Source organism: Hibiscus syriacus, unplaced genomic scaffold (genome assembly GCF_006381635.1).
Source record: "Hibiscus syriacus cultivar Baekdansim isolate YM2019G1 unplaced genomic scaffold, ASM638163v2 tig00112236_pilon, whole genome shotgun sequence".
In the NCBI taxonomy this organism is placed as follows: domain Eukaryota; kingdom Viridiplantae; phylum Streptophyta; class Magnoliopsida; order Malvales; family Malvaceae; genus Hibiscus; species Hibiscus syriacus.
Genome location: NW_024063279.1, coordinates 727,487 through 745,100, shown reverse-complemented (window position 1 = coordinate 745,100; position 17,614 = coordinate 727,487). Strand labels below are relative to the sequence as shown.

General features: G+C 36.4%; 2 protein-coding genes across 2 annotated transcripts; one reads left to right on the top strand and one right to left on the bottom strand.

Annotated features, from left to right (window-relative positions):
* The first annotated feature begins 565 nt into the window (after nt 1-565).
* Nucleotides 566-4,771, top strand: LOC120176346 (IAA-amino acid hydrolase ILR1-like 6). Its single transcript, XM_039182787.1, has 5 exons — nt 566-1,111; nt 1,822-1,947; nt 3,562-3,876; nt 3,960-4,088; nt 4,181-4,771. The coding sequence occupies exons 1-5, from the start codon at nt 596-598 to the stop codon at nt 4,544-4,546; spliced, it is 1,452 nt and encodes a 483-aa protein (XP_039038718.1). The 5' UTR covers nt 566-595; the 3' UTR covers nt 4,547-4,771.
* A 231-nt stretch (nt 4,772-5,002) lies between these two features.
* Nucleotides 5,003-13,075, bottom strand: LOC120176373 (delta-aminolevulinic acid dehydratase, chloroplastic-like). The gene is made up of 11 exons (XM_039182807.1): nt 13,051-13,075; nt 12,878-12,951; nt 12,586-12,654; nt 12,424-12,507; nt 12,259-12,327; nt 11,769-11,846; nt 8,855-8,976; nt 5,739-5,773; nt 5,526-5,626; nt 5,360-5,437; nt 5,003-5,262 (listed from the first exon to the last, which is right to left on the bottom strand). Exons 1-11 carry the CDS (start codon nt 13,073-13,075, stop codon nt 5,089-5,091), a joined length of 909 nt encoding a protein of 302 aa, XP_039038738.1. The 3' UTR covers nt 5,003-5,088.
* Nucleotides 13,076-17,614: the final 4,539 nt, after the last annotated feature.

The window sequence follows — 17,614 nt, the reverse complement described above, 5'->3', positions numbered from 1 at the left end:
AATTTAATTAATTATATATATTATATATATATATATAACTTTAATTATAAATTAATTTAATAAAATAATATGATATATATTTTTAATTGAAATTTATTTTTTTTAAATATTAACATTATAAATAAGATAAATTAAATTAAAAAATTGGTTTATAATATATAAATAAATAACATAATTATAAATGCACAAATTAAGCGACTTGATTCATTGAGATCTCAAATATGAACAATTCCTATATTAAAGACATAAACTATTATTATCGAATAATTAATAATATTTGAATATATATTATATTGTGTTTGCTCTAATTTTCTTAAAAAATATAAATTTTATAAGCAATTAGTTATGTGTGTAAATATCAGAATCAAATGGTGGGAAGTGTGTCAATCCTTCTCATCCAAACTGCTGCACGAAATGGTGGGCCCGATAACAGCTGCGTTTTTGACTCCCTTATATTCATTTATTTATTTTCCCAGCCATATTCCCCCACGTGACGAATTCCCCGTCCTCATAACCACGTGCTTTAACTCCCTCTCTCTCTCTCCAAATTCTCTTTTCAAACTTTCCTCTGCATTTGTTTTCTCTCTATCCAAACATGAATCCTCCGAACCAATATGTTTCAATTTTAAGCTTAATCTTTTCAATCTTTTTTGTAAATATTTTTCTCGTTTTTGTCAACTCCATATCTCCTACTTGTTCTTCTCCTTCGTCGGATAATAATAATGAATACCCCACCGTTTTCGACGCCATAGCTTCCATCAATCCAAAGGGTCCTCTAAACGCCGGCAAGAACCGTACGTCGTCGACTTGTTCAAGTGACCCCCCCACCAGCTGTAGGATATGGGACGTGACCTGCTCCGAATCGGTTCTGGGCCTGGCCCGGAAACCCGAGAACGTAGAGTGGATTAAAGGGTTGAGGAGGAAGATACATGAGAACCCCGAGCTTGCTTTTGAAGAATACGAAACCAGTAAGCTGATTCGAACCGAACTGGACCGGATGGAGATTGACTATCGATACCCTTTGGCCAAAACGGGTATTCGGGCTTGGATTGGAACCGGCGGCCCGCCCTTTGTTGCCATCCGAGCTGACATGGATGCTCTTCCTATACAGGTAAATAGCTAGTTTTTTCTTTCTTTTTTTGTCACTATATATGTATACATAATACATATACGTATAGGTGCGTGCATATATATATATATATATATATATATATACTTTCATATACTAATTTACAAAAGTATATGTACATATGTGTTAAGGTAAGTAGCTTATACTTTTATGGGTAAGAACAAAATGGGTGAGGTGGTTCATGATTTTTTTTTTACAATGTTTTTGAATTTTTTTGGTTGGATATATTGAGGGTTTTGATTTTTGTTACAAAGTTTGAATCAAACTGCCCATTTGAGGAAACTTAAAGGAATAGAAATGAATAAATGTGTGGATCTAAGATGAGAATATTAGGGTTTTTTAAGTGAAAGAAAATTTAAGTTATTTTTGATTTTTTTTGTGATGAACATGAATTTAATTTAGGGTTTTGTTGGTTTCTATGCATGACTAAACTAAGGACAAACAAAAAGGTGTGTATTTATTGATAAGTACGGATATTATAAAAGTTCGATTTTCGAGATAGATTGTCCTGAGATAATAATAAGAATAAGAACTTTTAAAATAAATTTTACATATTACTTAATTTTTTTATTTTTCAAAACTATGATTAAACTAAATTTCTATTCTACATCTTAAACTTGAGTATTAGGCATGTTTGATTTTTTTTTTGGATTTATTCACAATTCACTTATAGTGGGGTGATTTTATTTTAGGAAGGTGTAGAATGGGAGCATAAAAGCAAAGTTCCAGGAAAAATGCATGCCTGTGGGCACGATGCACATGTGGCCATGCTCGTCGGTGCTGCTAAAATATTGAAGAATCGGGAACATCTCTTGAAGGTTTGGCCTTTTTTAAAATTATTTTTTAACTCTCATCAGCGAGTTACTTAATGTACATATTCACTATGGTGCAATGGATGAATATGCATTTGTAATTTCTCTGTTAACTTATAATGCAATATATTTAATTTTTAAAGGTGAAAAATTATAATGGTGCGTTGTTTTTATGCATTATTAGTAAATCAAGATTATATGTTTTAATTTATTTCATTTATGATATCTAAAATTACATATCAATATATATATATATATATATATTAAAAATATTAAATCATAAATTTAAGTTGGAAATTAATCCTTAACTTCCATAGATTTTCCCCCCTTAGTTTTTAAAATAATATTTCTATATTATAAAAGATAAAAAAAAATGAGACATTGCCTTCTTCTTTTTCTTTTTATAGACCGAATTGGTAAAGAATAAAAGGATTGGTTTGCAAAGGTAAAATCCTTGAAATCCTTGCCTCCACCTGGGCCATGTGCAGGCAATAAATATCAGTTTTTGCTGCATTATGGAATGAATTTGACCCGCCTTAATTAATTTGTCCTTTACTCTCACTCATCTCTAGCTGCTTGTCATTTTGCTTATTCACATTCCATTTCTTACCCAAAAATAAGAAAAGATACAGCAAAGCAAATTAATTTCTGGTCTAGTAATAAATGAGTAAGTGACTACGGATCAATCATCATCCAGCCTATTCCTGATTTTGAAAATGACCCATTTTTCCCCTCCTTTGTCCAAAACATGAATGATGACTTGCAAACCCTACATGAAAACATCATGTTCATAGGTTGTAATTTGTCTTGGTTTTGGATTTTTAGTTGGATGTCCAGTTTGGATCTGTTCCTACTGATCAGATTTTATCCTTCTAGTTCCATGTTATTTTTTGGAATACTTAAAGCTAGTAGGTTAGTCACTAGTGCATTGATCTTCTAATCTCAACTTTTCTCCTCTAAAATAAGAATCTTTAGGGTCTTTCTGGAAACTAGCTTGAGTTGTGAATTTCAAAAATATTAACCATCTTTGTGTATATATATAGTTTTGTAGAGAAATACATACAATAATTGCACATGAGTAGATGACCGTAGCTTGGAATATTGTGGGGGATGCATTAATTATTTTGCCTTGTTCGGAAAAGCTTGGATTGAATGATTCCTTGCATAAAGTAATGGCAGAAGCTTTTAATAATGAAGGGTCTAGGTTACTTTTCCACTTTGTTTAATGGCGAATCTTCAGAAAACATAAAGTAGTGTTGATGTTGAAGAAGAGGAAGAATTAACGTATTAAAAAGAAAGTCTTGGTTATCACATAGTTCAAAATTATTTAATGGTTGCTCTGCGAGTTCAAGTATTTTAAGTCTGAGGGACGTAACCCTAGTTTGATTATTATTCTGATAAATTTGAAGTTTTGTCCTCATTTGCAAAAAAAAAAAAAAAAAAGACTGATGAGAGCAAGTATAATAATGAATTAACCTGAAGTTTTAGGTTTCACAATTGAAATTAATAAAATACAAACATTTCTTTAGACTGAAAAAAACTGCAACTGTTGAGTGTTGGTATTGAAGCAATGACAAAGTTACAAATGATGTGTTCATTTCATACTTCATTGTGTCACAGGGAACTGTTATACTGCTGTTTCAGCCAGCTGAGGAAGCCGGAAATGGTGCTAAACGGATGATTGGCGACGGTGCGTTGGAAAACGTGGAGGCCATTTTCGCAGTCCATGTCTCTCACGAGCACCCCACGGCTACTATTGGCTCAAGGACTGGCCCACTGCTCGCCGGCTGTGGCTTCTTTAGAGCCGTTATCAGCGGAAGAAAAGACCTCGCCAGCAACCCTCACCACTCAGTTGACCCCATCTTAGCTGCTTCAGCTGCCGTAATTAGCTTGCAGGGAATAGTTTCTCGTGAATCAAATCCATTGGACTCCCAGGTTTTATCTTTGTTGCTGTTGTCGTTGGTTTTTTTAAAAGTTGTAAGATTTCAACTCTTTGAATTTTTTATATTGTAATGCAGGTCGTGTCTGTCACCTCCTTCAACGGAGGCAGCAATCTTAATATGATCCCCGACACGGTTATAATTGGAGGCACTTTCAGGGCTTTCTCCAATACCAGCTTTTACAACCTCCTTCAAAGAATACAAGAGGTCTTATCCCATGCTTTTTAAGTTCAAATTCTAAGCCTAATTCAACCGTGTTTCCCAACTTCTAACATCCAATTTCCGACCCCGAAAACCAGGTTGTCGTGGAACAGGCTGGTGTTTTCAGATGTTCTGCAACGGTCGATTTCTTCGAGAATGACTCAACAATCTACCCACCAACAGTCAATGATGACCGTATGTATGAACATGTTAAAAAGGTGGCCACTGATTTACTAGGACCACAAAATTTCAGGGTGGTTCCACCGATGATGGGTGCCGAAGACTTCTCTTTTTATACTCAGATCGTTCCGGCAGCATTCTACTACATCGGGGTAAGGAACGAAACCTTGGGGTCTATACACACCGGTCACTCGCCGTATTTTATGATCGACGAAGATGTTCTTCCCATCGGTGCAGCCGTTCATGCAAGTATTGCAGAAAGGTATCTCAATGAACGTGGTTAAAAGTAGCCCTTTTGACCGGGATAAATTGTAGATCAACTTTGGCAGGGATTAATCCAGAGAATTTGCAATGTGATGTGGTAAGGTAAAAGGGCAAGATTTTTCACTTTGGCAGTTTACATGTTAATATTAGGCAGAGGATATGGCTCTGTTGTTTGAATGTAGTAGTAAATTTTAAAACATTATTGAGTGTTCCAAGTAATTGTACTATGCATTTCAACTTTTCTATTAAGAACATCGAATTGAACATTGTTTCAACAATCATGAAAAAAAAAATCTTAACATACATTCCTTCTCACATTGTTCCAAAAACAGAACACATAATACCATCATTTGAAAATTCACATCATTTTAGATTCGACATATAACGACAACATTCTATTTTTATTTACTCAAGATTTACGGGGACATGGACTACAAACTGCCGAGTCAACCGTTCTATAACAACTATGACTTGTTCTAACATCTAGCATTCTCTAATGGAAAAAATTATCAGCCTCAAGCTTTTCTTGCAGAATCAACCAAAGGCCTCATCAAAGGAAAAATCAGACCAAGTTTTTCTCACCACATAAACTATTTGCAGCTTTTAGTGCGAAATATGTAAGGATAATGTCGGCACCGGGCCGGCAGAGGCACATCAAGGTTTCCATCATTACCCTTTCTTCATCAATCATTTTGAGAACACCACCAGCCTTGATCATGGAGTATTCGCTGGAAACCTGAAAAAAATGGATAGAGTAGAAACTAGAAAGTGAAGCAGTGCAAAGAAAGGAAGCATTAGTTAACATAGAACACTGAAAAAGTTAAAGAGAATACCTGATATGCAGCAATAGGCAAAGGAGAATGGTTCTTGAGAAGTCTTATGATATCCAAATAAGGAAGACCAGGTTTGACCTGTGATCCAATCAGATAGACTTCAACATGGTGGGAGCTTAGCGATTAACGAAAAGAAATCAAAGTTCCATAAAGAAACCATACTGACCAAAAGAATATCAGCTCCTTCAGCCTCGTCTTCATGAGCCTCAACTAATGCTTCTCTGTAATTTGCGGGGTTCATTTGATACCTGTTTTTAAAAAACCAGATTAATAATCAATTTTAACAATGAAAAAATCCCATAAAAATTGTATTAATTACAATACATGTAAGTGAAATCATTCGTTTTTTTATCTCCAAATCTTGGATTTGAGTCCAGTGCTTCCCGGAAGGGACCATAAAATGAGCTTGAGTATCTGTTATGCCAGGAAAAAGAACGAAAAACAATTACAACAAATTTCACCCAAGCAGCCAAGAATAACTAAGAATATTTTTTTCTCAACATAATTTTTTTGTCCAAAATATTTAACGAGCACAGGGTAAGATAACCCATAATAAATTATGCAATTAGATATCAACACGAAAAGGATTATTTTCTTCGTGCAAGCCAACAAAATAACACCATTCTTCTTGCTTCAAATCATTTTTGTTTTTTGATAGGGGAAGCAAAAAGATAGTAAAACCTATGCAATGGTTCAACATCGTCATAGATCTGTTACCACACTTCAAAGAAACCTTCTTTTGGTAATAGATACGAACAGAGTGTTGAAGCATGAACTCATGCTAGTCAATAGAATGGGGTTGTTGAGAGGAAGCATAGGCATTTGTTTGAGATGGCTTTGACTTTATTAGCTCGAGCTTCATTACCGTTGAAATACTGGTCCTTTGCAGTCGTAACAGCAGCTCACTTAATTAATAGGTTGCCAACTAAGGTACTTCAAGGCCGTACTCCGTTTGAGAGACTGTTTGGGAAGCCCCCTACGTATGATCATTTGAGGGTGTTCGACTGTAGATGTTTCCCTCATTTACGGGTGTTTCAACCGTACAAGCTTGCGTACAGGTCACAATCGTGCGTGTTTTTGGGGTACAGCATCAATCATCGAGGATATCAATGCTTAGCATCGGATGGACGGGTGTATGTGTCTCGGCATGTCGTTTTTGATGAGCATGAGTTTCCATTCGCTAAGTCTGGAGGTGAGAAGAATGAGACTGCTGTGGGAAAACCCTGTAGTAGAGCTTCGTTGGTTGTAATTCCTGGTGCTCAACGTGTTTGTGGTAATTCCACACAACCAGTTGTTCAAGAGAGTCGATATACCCCAGTGTGTACTAACGGTGTGCCAACAGTTGCTGAAGTTGGAGCATTGAGCAGTAGGGTGAGTCGACATACTGAGAATGGAAGTGTTGGTGAAAGTTAAGACAATAGCTCGGTGGGGTTGGAGCAAAGTCAGATCAATGAGGTTGGTGGTGTGTTGGTTGATGAGACAGGCCGTGTTGAGACTGTTGCTGAGACAGACCGTGTTGAGGCTACCTCAGTCTGTCCTTCGGTGTACAATGAGCATCCAATGGTTACACGCAGTAAGCGAGGGATTTTTAAACCAAGAGTTTTTGTTGCGCAAACTCAGGGCAATGTTGGAGAGCCAAGCTCGATAAAGCAAGCGCTTCAAGATCCACAATGGAAGGAAGCAGTATTGGTTGAATATGATGCGTTGGTGAGGAATGGCACTTGGACGTTAGAACCATTACCAAAAGGGCGAGCAGCAGTTGGCTGCAAATGGCTATTCAAGGTTAAGTTTAATGCAGATGGATCTGTGTTGAAGCATAAAGCACGTCTTGTGGCGAGGGGTTACTCACAAGTACCTGGCCATGACTTCGGTGACACGTTTAGTCCGGTGATGAAGACTACTACTGTAAATGCTGTGTTGTCTCTTGCTGTGACTCGAGGTTGGAGTTTAAGGTAGGTGGATGTTAACAACGCATTCCTTAACGGTGAGCTTGGAGAAGAGGTGTACATGGTTTAACCACCGGGTTTTGAACGAGTGGCTAGTGATGGAACTCGGCTTGTCTGTAGGCTGAGGAAGGCTTTGTATGGATTGCGACAAGCACCACGCATGTGGTATGCCAAGCTGCGCAATTACCTGCTGGAGCTCGGGTTCTGTGGTACGAAGGCTGATGCGTCTTTGTTTATCCGCCGAGTGGGTGATGTTCGTATAATAGTGCTGGTATATGTCGATGACATTATCATCACAGGTGAGTCTAATGATGCTATTAATGAGGTGGTTAATCTACTTGGTGCGAAGTTCTCGTTGAAAGATCTGGGAGAGCTCGGATACTTTCTGGGTGTTGAAGTGCATAGGACCTCTGAGAAGTTGGTGTTGAGCCAACGCAAGTTTATTAAAGAGTTGCTGGAACAGACTGCTATGCTTACTGTTAAACCTGCACCTACACCGATGGTGGTTTCATCGAAGTTGACTAGTGATGCCGGGAAGCCGCTTTCGGATGCATGGACATATCGAAGCATAGTCGGTTCCTTGTTGTACTTGAGTCATACAAGACCAGATATCGCCTTTAGTGTTAATCGGGTAGCTCAGTACATGCATCGACCTTGTGATGGTCATTGGCTTGCGGTTAAGTGGATATTGCGTTACTTGAGTGGAACGATTGAATGTGGCTTAGTGTTTAGACGTTCTTCTGCAGCTGAAGTTTGCAGTATGACTGCATTTGCAGATGCTGACTGGGCCAGTAATGTTGATGATCGTAGATCGGTGTCAGGATCATGTGTGTTCCTTGGTTGCAATTTGATCTCGTGGAGTGCAAAGAGACAAAAGGTTGTTTCTCGTTCAACAATAGAAGCTGAATACCGTAGTATTGCTGATACAGTTGCTGAGGTGATTTGGGTGAAGTCCTTGTTGACTGACTTGGGGGAAGAAGTTGATGCGATACCGGTCGTATGGAGTGACAATACGAGTGCGGTTTCCATGAGTGTTAATCCGGTGTTTCATACACGGTCGAAGCATATAGAATTGGACATACACTTTGTGCGCGAAAAGGTATAATGTGGAGCTGTTCGTGTTAGTTACGTACCAGCAGAGCATCAAGTGGCTGATGGAATGACCAAACCTTTGGCTAAGTCTGCACATGTTCTGTTTAGTCAAAAAGTTCAAGTAGCTGAAACGAGAACAACCGAGAAGGACGGGGAGAATGTTGAAGCATGAACTCATGCTTTCGTGAGTTCGCATATGTTGCTGTTAGTTTGCGTGTGTTCAGTGTAGTTTAGAGTGTGTGTGCACAATTAATGAGTAGGTTGTTAGCAGTTTGTTGAGTCTGTTGGAGTGGTTAGGAGCAGTTAGAAGGCTGTTAAGTCTATGAACTCATGTATAAATGTACTGCTTAACATTGGATAATAGATACACTTCTGTATATTCTTGATAACTCCGAGAGTTGTATATCAATTTCAACACAGAGAACTGCAGGAGTGCAAGGGGAAATAGTTAAATTACTTTGCAGTATAGGACATGATAGAAACATGATGGAAGCCTTCAGAGTCGAGGGCTGCACGAATAGCTCCAACGCGCCCATCCATCATATCGCTAGGACTGACAACATCAGCTCCAGCTCGGGCCTTTAAGAATACACCACCCAAAAAATCAAAACATATCAAATCAAGATGCATAAGAGACCTACAATATATACTCAAATGATTAGCAAACTCCAAGTATTACACCCTTTCCTTTTTGAAAAAAAGTGAAGGTATCGTTAAAAACTCCCTTCATATTAGTCCACATACTAACAAGTATGTTAACGAACATTGGAATGAAGAAAAGAGTACTTCATATTTCATTAAATAAAACACCCAGTACATTTGAAAACACGAAATACCCTCATGCAGGGATAATTCCCATTACAAAAAACCAGAAACACTTAAAACTCTCACATCCTCAACCAAAAAGCCCCAGAGACAATCACCCTATTTTTAAGTTACACCTCTAGCAAAAGAAAATCAACCCAACACCTAAGGACATAACATAACAGTAAAGCAACACCTGCAACCATTAAAACGAATTCTTCCGCCTGAGAAGAGAACTCCACTAAATGAACCATCACGATCCAATACCACCAAAATGAATTCAGCTCCTAAAGATATCTTCAATGAAACAAAACCAAACTTCCTTCCTATCAATCAATTTGTCCTAGCAACTTTATTCAAAACTCCTTTCTTTTTCTTACCTCTATTCACTACACGATTTCTACTTAATTTCTCAGGGAAAGGGGGCACTATTGAGGTATCTTCTTGTAATTGTATTGCGTCACCGAGTAGACCATTAGAAGGGAAGAGACCCATCATAAGAACATCTTTCGAGGCCTGAGGGCTGACTCCATCAGAAGGGTCAATTGATTTATCAACTAGATGCTCCACGCTATTTATGTATGAATGATTCAAAGCCTCCGTTGAATGAATCCCTAAATCTGAACAAGGAAATAGAGACAATCCTAACCCAACACCGAAAGACCCGCTTTTAATTAGATCATCCTCAACACCTTTGGCACTCTTTAGGAGTGAAACATTTTCTAGGTTGGCAGCTCCAATTGCAACATCTTTGTCAATGCAATTTAAACCTGAGGAGAAAACCAACGACCTTGACTGAGAAGTGTCCTGCGAAGCCCCAAGAGAACAAACAAGATATAATGAATCATCGACTTCCTCAGGGACCCAAGGCTTCAGTTTGAAGGAAGGCTCAACTTCATGCACCAGGATTTTAAAGAAATTAACACCGACCTTCAAACCCACCGACTCATCAATTCTCGCCTGAGCCTTTGTGAGGATTTGAATTTTTGTCCGATCAAAAGACGAAGAAAATTGAGAGCTTTCGTCGATTACTAATAATTTGCCCCACCTTGCTGCAATGTTCTTGAAAGTACCCCAATTCCAAGCATGAAAAGGAATCCCTTCGCAAACTACCCACACTCGACGACACCACCAGACTCTCTGACCAAGCTGTAACTCTGGAAAACCACTCTGCAAGAGTATCTGATTTTTCATTCTTCACACTTCTCAACGTAGCAGATTTTTCAAAAATCAATAGAACTACATTCCCAGCAGCTCTCATTAATGAGAAACCAACGAGGCCTTTGTCTTGCATTTGGCTAGCAAGATTGTCGATTTTGATAAAGTTCTTTCACCGCTTCATTAGACAATTTCCCAACACTTGAAGTTTAGCTTCGTCAACAACACCTTCTACTACATAAAGATTATTCCTTGTAACTACTTCCATCCTAGTCTTTTGGACAACTGGCGAGGACTTTCTCCAATAAGATTGTCGAGGGTTGTATTTGGCCAAAGAGACACCAATTTTGCTGCTGTCAATGTGAGAACCATTCATCTTTGAGATCGTTTTCCCAGATTCTTCAATTGTTGCAAAGCGTATGAACCCGAAACGAACCCCCTTTGTATTTCTTTTGATTGAAATGAAGTCATCAATTACCTGACCGTGGGTGCAAAATAAAGATCTAAACCTCTTCCAATGAATCTTCTATGGTAAGTTTTCAATGTATAACATATAACATCCAATTTTGTACCCATTACTGTTTTTTGGGTGGCCTTCCTTTTACCAATTATTAATATCGATTCTCCCACTTGTTACAACTGCACCAGACTTGTTACCACAACACCCATCCTTCATTGAGACACACCCACGTTAGATAAGACCAAACGGACACAACCACCATGCTACAGAGAGGAGTCGAGAGTAGACAGAAAAGCACATGCAAGACGAGAAATTATTGGGTCTTCGACTGGGACGCCGTGAACCACAAAAGAAAATGCGCAGTGGGGCTTTTACCAGGACATGCACGAGCTATATCTTATGGGTCTTGGATGGGAACGACGAAAAACACCAAAACGCGCTGAAGAAGGTGAAAAGTCGCCGCCTACAACATGGGATCTACGCCAATTGGGAGTTTTTCTCGCAAAGAAAGGTCCAGATTCGGAAACACGGTGAAGAGAATAAACCTCCCTGTGAATTTTGGGTACGAACGGCGGTCAGAAAGTGGCAGCGGACGACGGTGAGAAATGCCGGAGGATAATGACGGTGGACAGTGGAAGACGTTGAGGAGCACCGAAGAGAGACGAACTACTGACACCTGATTCTTATGAGGAGCTAGAAGGTCGTCTTATTACACCCTTTCCTCAAATTACAGTATTAATAAAAGTTATGCCTTAGATATGTATCAAGAGTATAGGAGAGAAAAAAAATCACAAACGTGAAAAGATCACTGAAAAATTTTGCATGAGACATCAGTGGCTAGTGGCCACAACAAATGCACCACAAGGGCAGTAAGACATCACCATTATTGCGTTTAGAACTCTAAAGAATACATTAGATTTCTGCCTAAGTTAAATAATGTTTTAAAAACAAAAAAATCTATAAATATTATCTGAGACACAGCCTGCTTGCATAATTGATGCACAGTCTCATCATTCATTATAGCTCCTACAGGGTAAAGGAAAGACATAATAGTTAATACTTCCATGCTCATAGCTATGCAGAACTTAATAAATTCATGTAAACATTATATTTTAACCAATTAAGAATTTTATTAATAGCCAAAACTTGAAATTCTTAACATTTTTTGTAAAGAAAACATGTATCACTGTTTTAAGTTATTCTTAACATTTTTTGTAAAGAAAACATGTATCACTGTTTTAAGTTAACTTGTATGGCAACTTGGCAGATCAAAGAACAAATTAGGAAGAGGACCGCATGTCTTCCAGGCTGAATTTATATCTTCAATTAAACCCTTTACTGATTAATTAGGCTTTTTGCATCTGAAATTGAATAACGTCTTTTACATAATATACTCCAATTTAGTAGCCAAAGATGTATGAAATATATCTTGTCTTATCATCTTCTCTAACGATACTATCATGCCCATCCGAGGAATATGGATCTAAAGCAACATCCGTATACATAACCTGATGAAGCAATACGTGATCACCATGATACAACACATAAGGCTGCTGCAGGCACTGAACAATATACAAATCAGAGAATGAATTTCATTGAATTACAAGGTCAGGGAATTTGTCCTTAAGCAGACGTATTGCTCGAGGTACTAAGCCATTGTCATTGTAGGCTTCATCTCCAGTGGGAGACTGAAGTGCACCAGAAAAAAACACAATTACACACGTCAACATATGAAACAAATAGGATTCTATTGGGAGAATCAAAACCTTTAGAGCATCTGGAACTTTGGGGAATAGCACAATACTATTAATGCCAACATCTCGGGCCTTTGCCACCTGCAACAAATAATGCACACTTCAAAGCAACTTCGCAATTGACACATAAAATAAGTATGTGACATGCTTGTATATGCTTATAACTTCTATAATCAATGGAATGCTTATCACCATACAATTACATGAAATTGATGTCATTAAAACAAGACATACAACACTTGTGCACCAGTTTTGAGGTACAAATGCAAATTGTTTACGAAAAGGATGGATAAAAAAGGACCACCTCTTCAATAAGTCCATGTCTCCATCCAAGCCTATAACATCCTGGCATAGCTCCAATGGGTGTGTCTTCCTGACCTGTAGGTTAGGGAACAACACCAAACTTGGGGCATGACTTGGGGCATGACGCGTCTGACTTTGGCGTCCAGTAAGTAGTTTCTAGAAGGTCCAGTCAACAGTTTGGTGGAAACAGGAAGCTCATTTGCAATTTTCAAATTTAAATTAGGATTTATTTATTTTTAATTTTAGAAATTATCTTTTGATTTTGAATGTAATTTTTAGGGTTTTTGAGGACTATAAATACCCCACTGGGGTAAGCCTCAAATCATCATTGAAATCACTCAATTATTCACTTCTCGAATTCTCTTGTTTATTTCTTTAGTTTTATAAAGCTTTACTTTTTCTTTTATTTTTCTTTCATTCATTTTTCTTTAAAGGTTTTCTTTTAAAAATGCTAAGTATGGTTTCTATCATACTTAGCTAAGTTTTTCATAGTCAAAGGCTAAAGCGATGACTCAATTCCTAACGTGAGAATTGAAAAGAACCTCATACCCTTTTAGGTTAAATTCTCAATTTTATGAAAACTAGATTGGTGATCAGTCTTTCTTAAAATCAAAACGCTTTTACTTCAAAAATAGAATTTGGCTTGGATGTTGTTATAGTTTAACGTTGGGATTAAAGAATCAATTGTTTCGAATTCCCTTGAACACACTTAGCGATGACATGCTAAAGGAAATTGGGACCGAGTTCGGCTTCCATAGAGAAAGCATAATTCGAGTTGGGTATTTTTTTTTCGAGCGCTTTTAAACCGTTTTGAGTTAACAAACGATATTTGAAGTTAATTCAAACAAGGATTGCGATTCCTAAAATAGATTTGGGAAAATCAATCACCAAAGAGGAAAATGAGCTACAAGGATTAAACCTTGAGGACTCAAACCATCATTTAACTAGAGGAAAATGCTATTCAAAGATTGATTGTAATTTGAGGCAAAGAGAAAGCCTTAGGCTCTTTTTAATCATCTTGAATTTTTAATTGATTTCTTTTAATTTCTTTTAATATTTATATTTCTTTATAATCTTTCAACCCCGCCCCCATTTTTACTTTTACTAGTTATTCTCGCCTAGTTTAAAGAATCAGAAGCAATCTACATCAGCATCTTCCTTAGTTTGTGTGGATCGACCCTTACTCTCTATATTATTTTATTTTATTTTATTTGAGATTAAGAAATAATTTATTTGACATCAAAACGACGCGTTGTCAGTTGCGCCTAAAATGTTACCAGAGTTTAGGTTACGAGGCCTTAGACGTTCTCACGATAACAAAGCAAATTAAAAGTTAAAAATTTTATAAATATCTATAAGAAATATGGTGTGCCCAAGAATATTATCGGTCGCTAAGAAAATATGTTATGATTTGTAATGTTAATTTTCTTTGTAACAAATTCAGTTACGCCTAAAATATTACCAGAGTTTAGCTGATAGAGCCTTAGATATTCCTACTGTAACAAAATAAGTTAAAAGCTAAAAATGTTATGAATATATATAAGAAATCATGTTGCCCCAAATAATGTTATCGATCAATAAGATAGTAGATTGCGATCTAGAATGTTAATTTTCTATGTAATAAATTTGGTCGCGCTTAAAATGTTATGAGAGTTTAAGTTGATGGGGCGTTACTAAAGAAAAAATTGACAGTGAAAATGCTAAAGCAATGCATCTATGCATAAACTCTAGAAAGTAACTATTCATGAATACCTACTTTTTTTAGTCTTTGAAACCATATCCTTATCTCTGAGGTGAGTTAAGGTTTTGCTTCCCACCTCAACTCATTGTCCACGTTGATCTACACTTTAGTCTCTCGAATATTAAACATCAAACATAGATTATGACTAACTCTCGAAAGCTCTTACTAAGCAAACAAGTGAACAAAACAAGTATTAAGCTAGAAAATGCTTCAACAATCATTCATAAAAGTCATAATCATAGAAAATAAACCCAAGTCAAGATAGGTTAGTTGATGGTTGGGTAATAAACATCCATAATCATTCGTTTAAATACAACTCAAGAAGAAATAATGAAGAATGTAAGAGCAATTAAAGGAAAAAGAAACTCTTATGTGTTGTGTGTTGCCTTGAATCACCTCAAGATTTGCTAGCTTCTCTCAAAGTCCAGCTTGATATCCCCGTGGAGCTTTCAACAAAGGAGGTCACCACGAAGGAGATAAGAAAAAGGAAAAGTGATCATTTTTCTCTTTCTCTTATCCTGTAAATTCCAATCAACCTTAAATGACGTAGGTGTTATTTTCTTTATATATTGGGGCTCCTAGGGTTTGTGCCCTTAATTCCTTATGTGCCACAGGGAAAATATTCCCTTCACGTATAGGTCACAACTGGCTGAGGGTTATGTGTAAATCTATAAAAATATCTTCATTTTCTCATTTTTTTTGTTCCTATAAATATTATCCAGAATGTTGTTGTATTTTATCATTTCTCCTTATTTGTTCCAAACCTGCATAAATCACCATCAAACATTACTCTTCCCTCATCACAACATCATTTTATAGAAAATTAAAGATCAACAAGGTAACTCCACTAAATACATGAATTATGCAACTAAATGAACTTGAAATTAAACAATAACCCAATTAAAAAGACATGAAATATACCCTTTTTACAAGGTTAACAACTTCATTGTAATTTCCTCTTCATCCCTAACATCTTCCATTTGTGGATGCTCGTTATCGTCCATAGCGTCCAATTGATCTTTGTCTTGTACCGCTTCAATGGGATCTTTCTTATCACCCTTTGCAGTCCAATTGATTTTTTCTATAAATTTATATCCATATTTATTAGCGGAATAAATGTTAATCTTCTGGAATAAATGAAATGGGTCATTTACAGAAGATTAACACACGTATAAGTCAACAGGTAAGGAAATCACCTTTAGTCACTGAATTCACCTTTAGTCAACAGGGAAGAATTAATCCTTATGAAATGGGTCATTTACAGAAGATTAACAGGGAAGGAATAAATGTTAATCTTTCTGAAAATATGGCTAATAACACACGTATAGGGTAGTGAAGTAGTAATGAATTCACCTTTAGTCACTGAATTAACAAGTGTAAGGAAAATGAGTTTTGCAATATTTGGAGATGTTTTTGATCTATACTTCTCTAACCATCAATAATTTACATCTCGAATTTACGAAGATTTTCACCAGAAAACCAAATAAACCAAGAGACAATAAGGTGAAACAATCTAGCCTCTAAATCTAGATCAATTGGACTATTTTTTTGCACAATGCGAATACCTTCTAAATCATTTTCATTGAAATCTCATTCATTCTTAAAACTTAAAGCTGTAGCTAAGGAAGTCGAACACACACACAAATATCCTTCCCTGTTACATAAGAATTAATTCTTATGATATTATCCTTATTAGGCTCATGTACAACCGATGCATTACCAAATAATAATCGAATAAGTATGAAAAATATTTTGGCTCTACGCTAGGAAATCAAGTCAAACCCAATTTATAAAGGTTCCTTTAAAACAAAGTTATACTTAGGATTGAACATGAAATTCATGTCCATAAAAAGTTTGGCTCGAATTTTTCTTCCTTTGAAATGGTAGAAATTTTTTTTCTCTTCCTCTCTTCTAAATTTTAGTGCATGAAAAGACTTGACACAAGAAGAACTGTGTCGAGGACGTTTTGGAAACATTTAATTGATAATAAAATTGAAGTGTTGGATCAGAATGAGTGTGTTGAGATCCTATTGCATGAAACAAAATAACTATAAGAACACATATATCCAAAATCTAATCATATCATGCGTAAATTTTGTATACACAAAAAAAAGCATTTAAACATAAACCTTAAACCATATTGTAACATCCCAAAATCAGAGCTAGTGACTAAAATCTAAATTTTGGAAATTTTATGCTCAATTTCGAAATAAGTTAAAAGTTCAGGGACTTAAGTAAAGAATTTTAATGTTGGATTAAATAGCAAAGATGGATGAATTAAAGGGGTAAAATGGTATTTTCATAGGAAAGATTTTATCTTCCCTTTTTGAGTAATATAAAAACGTGGGAAATGTGAGAAAGCATCCAGAGTTTTCTTCTTCAGCTTTCTTCTTCTTCTCCACCGTGGGTTCATAGAAAAAGGTGAGTTTAAATTCAGCTGGTTAATTCTTAGATTTTAAGTTGGGATTTATTCTTTGGGTGTTATATAAGCTTAAGGAAAGCTTATACAAGCTTAAAACATCAAGAAGAGAGAATTAGAAAGGAAATTTTATTAAGGGTTTAGAAATGAATTTTAGATATAAAGAGGTTTTTGAAGTTTCATTGATGAATTTGACTTGTCAAAGGTTGAATTAAGAGATATGAAGTGTTAGAATTGGAATTAGAACATGTTGAAAAGTTGGTGTAATTCTTGAATTACATATAGAAGATAGGATTTTGAGGTTTAAGATATGAGAAATGAGTATTAATGAGTTTTAGTATGAGTAGGTGAGTTAAGTATATGTGAAGGAATGAAATATGAAGTGTTTGAGCTGAAATGAAGTAATTTTCGTGCGTGAAATGTGATTTCTGGGTAATGGGTATCGGTACCCATTAAATAGGTACCGATACCTCAAGAGCAAATTCAGGAAGATATTCAAAGTGTACCGATACACTAAGGATGGTATCGATACCCCCATTGAAACGGAAATTTTTGAATGTAATTTGTGTACCGTTACA